Raw genomic sequence first — 10,650 nt, 5'->3', positions numbered from 1 at the left:
TTATCCTTGAATTATCATTAGTGATAACGACAGGGTCAATTGACCTTGCTTTGGTGGTAAAGATTGTCACTCAATTCCCCTCTGGACTTAACACCAGAGAGTTCGAGGTCGACTGCAGTGAGGGCCCAATTGTGCTCGCAGATTTCGAGGGCCTCCCACTCGGCCTTGAAGGCAGCTTTGGGGTCTGGTGGCATCGACATTGCGGCACCTGATACTTGATCTTGAAGCAGACGTGAGGTGTCAGCTGCATTGTTCTCACCGAGAACTAATGTGTAGATCGACCTGAGGCCAAACACATTGAGGAAATACCATGAGGCTGACGACACCCAGGCTGCATCGAGGGTTTGGAGCTCGATGCCCCTCTGGAGCATTGGCTTAAACCTCAGGGTCAGCGGAAATGGCACTTTCGCTGGAAAGTAAATTAATTATTTACAAAGATGAATTGATTCTGGTGATTTTCATTAAACTGAATATTAAAGAATCCCCTCAGACATATTTTTCACGAAGAAAAACTCAGAGATAAAAAATTGCCGAAAAATCAAAGAACTTACTCGTAACAAATCCAGAGAACATCCAATTGATCCAGCCCCCAATAAGAACCATTGGGAGAACATTCGTAACATTTCCCTTGAGCATATCAGTCATCATGCTGGGATCTGTCATTGGATTTTGTGATGCAGGTGCCCGTTTCTGTGTCTTGAAGTAACCTGTCTCCTCGTTATTGAAAAAGTGACGTCTGATTAGAAATGCTGACTTTGGAATGTACTGGCCATTTTCCCTGAGTAATCTCGAGCGAATCATCACCTGGCTGTCAACCATCAGACCAAAATAATATAAACAATGACATTTTCATAGTCTCAGACAATTCGCACGTGAAATTGTTCGAATAATCAAAGAATCCAATCGATTATTCGAGGGTAACCCCAAATTACCTGTCTTGCACCTGATGAATCTCCACTTTTTTCTGTGAAGCCAGTAAAATAGATACATAATGTCTAATTATTCCCACGAGGAACGTGATTACAACTATTGGGAGGAACACCCATCCTCGAATATTAGGGTCCAGCAGCAATTCTGCCATGATGTGAATTTGGCAGCTGAGTTACTGCAACAGATCTACAATTCTACAACAAAAACTGAGGAAAGAAATTAAAAGGATAGTTTTGACCAAAGAGGATTGACTAAAGTAGAGGTTCCGTTCTGGGGGTTTGAGTGACCCCAGCGGCATCGTAGTACTGCACCCCAAGAGAGGGAGGACGCCACAGGCAATGCTGGGGTGTCTACCCGTCAGCCAACTCGGTAACTGCCTCAGTAGCAGTCCCGCTGTCAGAGGGACCAGTTGACAAGATGAATGTTATTTTCTGCGTTACCGAATTGGTATTTACTGAAATTATAAAATTTTATGGAGTCATTTAAATTTTTTGCCCCCATGTGACACTTAACCAAGTCCAATTGACCCTTAACCAAATCCAATTAACCCTTAATCAATTCCAATTAACCCTTAACCAAAAAAGTAAGCACTGAAATTTTGAATTTTTCAATTTCAGTGAATAACTCTCCGATGTAAGGGTTAATTGGATTTGGTTAAGGGTTAAGGATTCGGTTAAAGGCTAATTGGAACTGGTTAAGGGTTAAGTAGATTTAGTTAACGGTCAAGTGGATTTGGTTAAAGGTTAGTTGGACTTGATTAAGGGTTAATTAATTAATTAAATTTTAGAAAAATATCAATTTATCCGCGATAGAGTCCACTATTTTTTTCTAGAAAAATGCTAAGCGAAACGGTAGAAGAAAGGACACAAAAGAGGCGACAAAAGAACGAATAATCATGAAAGAGTTGATATATTTGGTCGAATAAATTGAATAGTATACATTATTGTTTTTCCTCTTTATTCTCGAGATTCAAAAGATTCAAATCAATTAATCTACCATTAATTAAACTTATTATCAACGGCGTTAACATTCAAGTCCAGCTTTGTTCCATTGTTTTACGTAAAAGAAATAGATTAATGAAAAAACAAGTAACCCACAATTACTGAACTTGCTAAGACGACATAAGAATCTAACATGAAGTTGCTTGTAAAAAAATACTGTAATAACTACAAAGAAGAGGAGGAAACTTACAATGTGGACACTCTCCTCCTTCTCTCCATTCAAATGAAACCCCATTGAAAATTTCTAGTTTAAAATTAAGCATAAATATGAATTTGATTGGTGATATAACACTGGGACACTGTTTATACTCCAATAATATCAATATATCATTTAGGGTCAACTATACATACTAATCAAATCTAACGTTTACATTATCTTATCCAAATCACTGGAGAATCACCGAGTACACAGACACCTCTTCGTTCAATACAATTCCTCATTTCTTAGAAAAAATTACCGAATCGTCACAGTCAAACCCCGATAACGCAAATAAGAAAATTATAAATAACCAAATGATATAAAGTAACGGGCACAATAATCCTATCTTCGGAGTCAATAAAAAATCAATGAACAATCAATTTAAATATCAGTTCAACGAGCAGACAATAGAGAGACAAAGTAGTGAGAATGTCTATGTACAAAGCAATGATCTCACCTAAATAAATCCCTTAAAATCTTTGAATCACAAACTGCGTTTGGATTCACGTTGGGTTTGAATGACTGGGGGCATTGGCGTGGTACTTAGCCTCGAGGGCCCTGAGTTTTTCGAGCCTCTGCAGAGGATCCATGGAGGCCCTCTCCTCAGTAATGCTTACTGGTGCATGTATAGGACTTTCATACTGATTGCCCTGCAGATTAACGTTCTGATTCCTCCTGGCTTGATCGATATCTCTGAGCCCCTGCTCGATAAAATCCTGGAAGAATTGGTGGGACTTGACGAGAAATGGCTGGACATCAGCCTCAGGGTGCTGGAGCTTGAAGTCATAGAGCTGAGCCAGTCCCTCCTGAGTATGATGCTTCGACCCAATTTTCTTAAATATCTCCGACAGCTGTGCATGTGTCACCTTCGACAGGTGCTTCTGCTTTGTGATGGTTCTTGTTCCAGAGTTGATATCATCGGGCTTAACAGTCTCCAGGAGGCGATTCAGATAGTTCTTGAGCTCAGACTCATGGGTATTATTGATCTTGGTGAGATGATTGAGGATAGATGCACCTTTGATTTTTGTTATGCTGTGGAGTACTGTTTTGATGGTCCTGAGGGGCATGTCAGAGCTGCGTTTCTTCCACCACGAGGAGGGGTAGTCCTTGAAGAAGTGATGGACCTCAAGGAGAATTGTATCGTAATCTAGATCGCCTACCCAGTTGGGCATTGTCTTAACGATCTTCCAGAGACACTTCATCACGAGTTCCTCATATTTTGGGGCGACTTTACTCTCGGCGCAGGAGTGGAGAAGTTTTATCAGTACGCACATTATGGTCGTGTGATTTGAGTGATCGATTGTTTTGACGACAATACTGTTGACGACTCGGATGTAGGCATCGGCTTGACTCAAGTGAGATAATTTGTTTTCTGCCAGTAAAATCAGCATCTGGTGGACCAGCTCTTTGAGCTCCTGGAGGGAGACATTTTTACCGAGGAATCCTGTGTCGTAGAAGCTCAGGGTCACGACGAAAGCTATTCTGAAACCTTTGGCTACTTCCGGATCGTCCACCGTGGGGTACGTCTGCAGCATCTTCAGCTGCATGTTGATGGCGTGGATGAACTTGTCCTCTTTTGACTGCATCATTGAGGCTTGAGGGGACTTTATGATGGCTTCCATTGTGTTCATTGCTAGTATGGCTGCTGATAACTCAGTGTTTGTCATGGCGATTATGCTACGCTCCAGACTGTCTTCTTTGCTCACTGGTGTGCTCACTGGGGAGACTAGGGATGATCGCGTTGTGATGATCCTGGGAGAGGTAATAGGGATGACGTTTGCAGGAGGGTGATTCAGGGTATTCACTGTCTCGTTTGGATCCCAGTTCAGGTCAGTTAGCTGGGGGATTTTCCAGCGCGCTGGGGCATTCTCCTCCAGTTTCTTCAAGAAGTCCATATCCAGGCCGAAGGGGCCGGACACCTTCGACTTGGATATTGGAGAGGTGTATCTGAAAATTAAATAACCGATTAGAACAGTTTCACCAATGATTTGCAGGCTTTCAAGTGCACACAGAGATGAGTTGAACACGTTTTGGGAGCTCGTGGAGTTCTCATGCTGAATTATCTTCGTTGGTGGATAGACTCTTACAGATGAAGTAAATGACACACATTACCTGCACCAGGTTAATAGTGAAGTGTAAAATGAGACGTGTCCGTTGGCGGTTAGAAACTGTTTTTGAATGTATCTTCAATTTGAATATTGAATTCAAATTAATTTTTAAGATTTTATATTATCCATAAAAAAAAAAAAAAAGAAATTTCCGCAAATATCTCCTTTTAATAAAACCTAATTCCTAATTCCTAATTAGAATTGCACCTTCCCCGAGTTCCAGAACACTAATCAAAAACCGGTTTCGAACCTATCTTGATACCTCTCATCCCACCCTTCACTACCGAATTACCCCAAGATAAATACAAAATAAAAAAATATTAGCACAAACGTCTTCTCAGAGTCACGATTGGCATTGACATCGATAGTTCCACGGTTCTCTGGATCATTCTCATCAATCGTCACTTTACCATCGTTCACCAAAATTGGTGATTTAACAGTGTAGTTGGGTCTCTCCTCCACTCTATCTTCATTGCTGACGCTAATCTCTGTACTTTGTTCTACATGCCTGTAAGTGAATTCCGCAGGGAATTGTGTAATGAAGCAAAGCATGAGCTCATGAATTGGCATCAATCACCACCGTTTCTTTATCAATTAAGTTTTTCTGATAGTTATCAAATATTTGAAATATGTAATATATCAAAGAATTGGTTAGACGATTCAATAGATTGTAAATTAATTTGAGATCAAGCCTTTGATTATATGTATTCTTATTAAATTTAAATTTATAAAATTTCAAAAAAATTCTTATAAACTTTAAAAAATCCACAGGCGCACAAAGCCCCTGCCCTTTATTACCTCTCTTCAGGTGATTCGATCAGATCGTCCTGGACGTCGTCTTCATTATCAATATCATCGTCAGGTCCACTCTCATCAGCGTTGCCCCCAGCATTGGCAGGGGTCGGGGCCGCGACAGCGTGATGAATTCCAGAGGGAGCCGAGGAAATTCTGTTTGAAGAAGCAGATTTCAGTGGGCGATTTTTGCCCGCACGTTTAATCCTTTCCTCAAGTAAAGACATGTCCTTCTCGGAGATCTGACCAATGAGTTTGTATACACGTTCTCCCTCGAGAAAATACGCCTGAACGATGCAGTTGAGTGCAGCATTTCTCACGGAATTATCGCGATCGGCAATCTGCTTGGCAATTTCCCTGAGTGCAGCAGAAGGAGATGGCTGGCAGATAGTCACCCCATAATTCTCGATCAACGAGCTCAACTGATCAAGACACTCAGTTCTTTGCCTCGCATTCTTAGACTTGAGGCCTTCCATAACGTACGAGAATAGCTTGCTAACAGGATAAACCAGAGCAATCTGCTTAAAAAGGGCCCGAACACCATTTCTGACAGCATCTTTGGGGTCCCCAATCTTGATGATGAGGTAAGGAATGAACGAGGCAGCTTCATTCTCCAGCATGTGGTACTGATCTTGAATGAGAAGATTGAAAACAGTTTGCAGATAATCCAGACCCTTCATCAGCACCGAGGTGTTCGTATCGAAGAACCTGAGAGTCAGCCACTTGAGGATCAAATCGAGGTTCGACACCAGGGCTTTGCTGTTATCCTGGAGGTCCTCTGTCAGTGTTTCAATGGCCTTCAGATGGTACCTGAAGTCAGCGTGAAACATATTTGCAATGAGGGACTTGTTGACTCCAGCAGAGCCCATCAGCTCCTTGAGTAACTCCACGAACTCCTCCCTGGGGGTTGTGAAGTTCCACTTGAGAACCTTGAGTTTCTGCTCGTCGATGACTCTCTGGTGCTTCAGATTATTTATCGCGAGGAGTGGACTCGTGTCGACATCTTCCTCCTTCTTTCTCGCACTGTTCTGCTTTGAAGCATTTCCAGACTTGGGTTTAACTATTGTTTTCCCAGCGGCTTTCATAGCTCCACCACTCTTGACAGTCTTTTGTGACTCTTCAGGGGCCTTCTTCGAGGGCAACGGCTTCATCGGCAGGTTTGGCCTCGCCTTGTCCAAGCTCGCAATTACCCCACTCTTGGAGCTGGGTTTGAGCTTCTCAGTCTGTCTGACCATTCCGTCGTACGACAAATGGATCATAAACCCAAGAACTGCCTCCTGGGCATTTTTTCTCACGTCTGAGTTACGATCCTCGAGATTAGAGTAGAGATGTGGTAAGCACGCCATGAGTTCTTCCTTCGATATCTGCTTAACTGGAATGAGTGGGAGCTTCTGAGCAAGCCAATTCCACAGTTCAGCTCTGAGGGCAGGGGATCCTGCCTTCAGAGCATCCCCAATGATTTCCCCATCGAAAAATTCTTTGTATCCACACTGGTCCCCCCAGGTGTTGATGCAGGTAATGGCAGCTGTTCGAATCCAGTTCTTGGAGTCTCCGAGGCACTGAATGAATCCTGGAAAGAGTGCACGAATGTGTTGTTTAACTGGCGATCCCATGGCGATCGCCAATTTCTCACAGATCCCGAGGACAGCCTGAGCGATCTTGGTGTTGCTGTCAGTCAATCGAGGCGCCAAGGCCCTCGGCAATTCCCCGATCGATCCCTTTATGAATTTAGCGTCATTCAGGATGCTGCTGACTTTCATCAGCCCTTCATTCCTCACCTTCCAGTTTTTGTCTCCCAATTCTGCAATGAGTGCCTCAGTGATCTGACTGGAGATATCGACTCGAGGAAGCAAATCATTCAGGTCTGAGGGGCCATTGTCATCACCGTAGTTATCATCATCCTCGACATCATTGACAGCTTTTCCATTGGCTGCTTTTGATTTGACTTTTGATTTAGGTCCTCGTGTGGGTGCTGGTGGCACCTCACCACTCCTCTTTTCACACTCCTGCTCTATTTGCTGCTTCAACGCTGATTTCTCACTCTCGAAGAACATCAGGACACTTTTCCCCATGAACAAATGCAACGTCCCCACCAGGGTAATCGCTGACGTACGTACACTGGGATTTGTAGCAGTTACTCCCTTTTTAATACTGTCCATCATGACTTTGACATTAGCTGTGCAACCGAACTCGAGGAGACCATTGGAAAGCCAGAGGAGGGTCTCCTGCTGGACCTTGGGATTTTTCTGATTGAAGGCGAAGCCGATGGCCTCATTGGCCACGTGCTCGAAGCTAGTGGCCTCAGCGATGGCTGAAAGGGCGTCAGCAGCCACCGAATTGTTTTTCGCGTCCCCCAATTTTTCAGTGATGTCCATAATGCAGTAGCCGGAGGTGGTGACTGAGAAGGTGTAGCCCTCAGCTAAAATTTTCACAACTTCTAATCGTTGCTTCAGCACTTGGAAATTCGTGTCCTTGAAACCTGGCTTCTTCCCTAGGGTCCTCACGATGACTTGGGTGGGAATTTCCACGGGCTCCTTTTGTTTGATAAAATCTGACAACTGCTCAACAGCTTGCAATCGAGTTTTCCAATTGGCATCGACCAGCCCTGAAAGTATCTCAGGGGGTAGTGTCTCTGCTGCAATTTCATCGACTAGTTCGCTTGGTAAATCCTTCTCCTGCTGGAGTATTTTAGACGCTGCTGGTTTCTTCCCATTAGCAGCTCCCCCAGGCCCAGCCGGTTTCTTCACTCCGGGGGCTGATTTTTTGGTGGTTGTTGTGTTGGCTCGTTTTGCCTTGGATGCAGCCCCTGAGGAAGATGACTCGATTTTAGCTGGAGCTGTCGTCGGACGCTCTGACTTCTTCGGTCCCGAAATCTTTACGACTATCACAGCCTTCTCCGCGCACTCCTTAATTTTCGCCATCTTGAGATTATCTATATCACCGAGGAAAGGCGTCATTGCCTTCTCGCCGACGAGTTTGAGAATTGTGCCTAAAGCTTCGGCTGAATTGTCACGAACTGTTGGATCTGACTCGTTGAGGGTCTTAAGAAGGGCACCACTATAGGCTTTCAAGAGTTTTTTTGTTAAACTGGGTGGAGGAGTTCTTGAAAAACACCTGGCCAGGAAGGCAGATGTCTCGGCTTTGACAGCTGGATTCTTGTTCTCCAGTGCTGCTATGGAATCCTCGAGAATTGCCTCGATGGTGATACTGAGGAAAATAGCGTCAACAGCCTCTCGGAGGACGGCAACGACTGTCGGTTTTTTCTCTTTAAATTTTTCTAGAAGTGCAGGTAGACAGGCGCATGCATACGGTTGGAATTTTTTTTTCAATCCTGAGGCAAGGCCTGCAAGTCCCTTTCCAGCTAGGGTCACCACTACCACGTTGGAATCCTTGCTGACAATCTTCTTCAGAACTCGAACGAGCTCTCCATAGTCTCCACTCTCTAGTTTTGGACTTTTCAGGAGTGCCTCCAGGGCCTCGAGCGCTTCTTTACGCTCCTGCCATTTTTTAGCTTCCAGTTTCTCGTAGAAGTCTTTGGGGAGTTTTGAGAGAATGTCGACTGGATCAAGGAGATCGTAGGGATCGATGTCATTGCCACCACCTCCGTCCTCCTCGTCCTCTTCATTCTCTTCGCCTTCACCATCACCTCCCCCTGTCTCTGAGACACATATTTCTTTGGGTTTTTGAGACCTCAGATAACGATTTGGTTGAGCTTTGTCATCCCCCAGTTTTGAGAATTCTGCCTCGAGTTCTGTGAGTTGCACTGGCTTCAGGGAATTCAATTGTTGCTTTATTGGAGCTCCGATCCATCGGTAGATCTCTATGACGAGGGTTTTCCCTTCTTCACGGACTGCTTTGTCACGGTCCTCCAAGAAGCCTGCAATCTTCTTCACCAGGGGCTTTACATTGATGACTTTGGGGCCGAATTCTCGCAGACTCAGGGTCAGTGTGTTTATACATGCTGCTACGATTTTTGGATACTTTGCCTCGGTTCCTTTCAGTAACTCCTCTTGGACAGTCTCGTGCTTCTCAATCTCCATAAACATCAGACTCAACTGAACTGCAAGATCTCTTGTCTTCGCTTTGGGGGCTGCTATGCACTTGTTTACGATTCCTGACATCACTTCACCCACAGCTTTGCCTGCACATGCTGCGTTCTCTACGTATACCAAAGCAGCCTCCATACCCTTCTCCTGGGCAGCTGCATTGCTGTCCACTACGAATTTTTTTATCAAACCGAGGAATTTATTCCATTCGGGGGACTTTTCGTCGTCGATGCAACCGAATTTCTTGGTGCATTCCTCGTAACCGTGCACTCGAGCCTTCCATGACTGAAATAGGAAGATTATCATTTTTTAGGACTCAGAAGGTATTAGATCCATTGAATGGAGAGTGCAAACTGTCAAGAAAGAAAGTCATGTAATTCCCTCTAATAATCTTGTCTTATTGGCACACAATTACGTCTCCAAATTTTTAATATCTTCTATGCAAATTGAAATCCAATATGCAACAGTTTACCTTATGGACCACCCGGTCCTCGAGTGGCAATTTAGTGAACTCAGTCTCTTCTTCCATTATGCGTCTCTGTAACAATGAATGACTACATAAATAAACAAATGTGGTAAGTAAACAAAATAAATTGCCCCAATATAAAGGGTTCTGATATCTCTTTCTCCAGAACTTTGACAATTATTCGAGTTACTCTACCTTTCAGTTCACCTCCATACCCTGTAATCCCGAGTATTATTTACACGAGAATCGAGGTACGTAATGAGATAAATAACAAAAGCAATGACAATGACGAGGGCGGTGAAATCAATACCCGCGCAACTACATGATGCATTTGACGAGTGAGTCAAAGTCAAATGTGCAAAACCGCACCAAATAAGAAGATTTCGAGTGGGAGTTGGAAAATACTGTGTATGTTGAAGGGGATTTAACCACGCAAGGAATTTTAGAAGAACATGAAATTTACCTAGTGATGCCTGTTGACGATAACGAAGTGCTGTTTTTTCACGCCCTCCAGTCTGTCTTTCATTAACGTTCACACACCGGTATCTCAATTTGAAAAAAAAAATGTCTTTCTACAAAAGTCGCAATGAGAGAGTTACAGTGCACGTCGATAACGACGTTCGGCAGCCATTAACTTCTCCTAGACGGTCTCCTGGATTTTCAAATAGTGGAGCTTCTCACTATTATTTATAACTGTCAAACCAGGGTCTCAACGATTCAAGACAGGACAGTCACTACTTTTTTGGCGTTCCTGATGCAATTGCAGATGGCGGTGCATGTAACATTGCGCTCTGTTGAAATTATTGGCTTCTTTTAAATATAACTTTGTTCCATGCAATGATGAAATCATTGTTTTCCGTTACCAACAATTAAAATCGCCAGATCTTCGAATTTTTTATTTAAAAAATCCCCTTTCTTCGTGGAGTTAAACAATAATTAATTTCTACGTTACCGGTGAAAATTCAAATTCCATTGTTCAATTCTCAACAATCGCAACACCTTGAGTTTGCGAATTTATCCTCGTTTCATCCAAAATTATCCTTATCCTTATCAAAATAACATATTTCTGGGAATGCGATAATTCTGTGTTATCGATGGCTTAATCTTT

General features: G+C 43.4%; 2 protein-coding genes across 3 annotated transcripts; both read right to left on the bottom strand.

The window, feature by feature from the left end:
- Nucleotides 1-18: 18 nt before the first annotated feature.
- EMC3 (ER membrane protein complex subunit 3) lies at nucleotides 19-1,172 on the bottom strand. Its single transcript, XM_011316424.1, has 3 exons — nucleotides 933-1,172; nucleotides 552-808; nucleotides 19-409 (listed from the first exon to the last, which is right to left on the bottom strand). Exons 1-3 carry the CDS (start codon nucleotides 1,079-1,081, stop codon nucleotides 36-38), a joined length of 780 nt encoding a protein of 259 aa, XP_011314726.1. The 5' UTR covers nucleotides 1,082-1,172; the 3' UTR covers nucleotides 19-35.
- Nucleotides 1,173-1,820: 648 nt separating this feature from the next.
- Nucleotides 1,821-10,459, bottom strand: msps (msps cytoskeleton-associated protein 5). 2 transcript variants are annotated; one of them, XM_011316406.1, is made up of 5 exons: nucleotides 10,006-10,459; nucleotides 9,549-9,614; nucleotides 5,037-9,361; nucleotides 4,570-4,746; nucleotides 1,821-4,077 (listed from the first exon to the last, which is right to left on the bottom strand). In XM_011316406.1, exons 2-5 carry the CDS (start codon nucleotides 9,603-9,605, stop codon nucleotides 2,634-2,636), a joined length of 6,003 nt encoding a protein of 2,000 aa, XP_011314708.1. In that variant the 5' UTR covers nucleotides 9,606-9,614; nucleotides 10,006-10,459; the 3' UTR covers nucleotides 1,821-2,633. The 2 variants fall into 2 exon arrangements, with proteins under 2 accessions (XP_011314708.1, XP_011314716.1); XM_011316414.1 differs by lacking the exon at nucleotides 4,570-4,746.
- Nucleotides 10,460-10,650: the final 191 nt, after the last annotated feature.

This window comes from Fopius arisanus, unplaced genomic scaffold (assembly GCF_000806365.1).
Source record: "Fopius arisanus strain USDA-PBARC FA_bdor unplaced genomic scaffold, ASM80636v1 scaffold00001, whole genome shotgun sequence".
NCBI classification, from domain to species: Eukaryota; Metazoa; Arthropoda; class Insecta; order Hymenoptera; family Braconidae; genus Fopius; species Fopius arisanus.
This window is presented reverse-complemented; position numbering and strand designations above follow the sequence as displayed.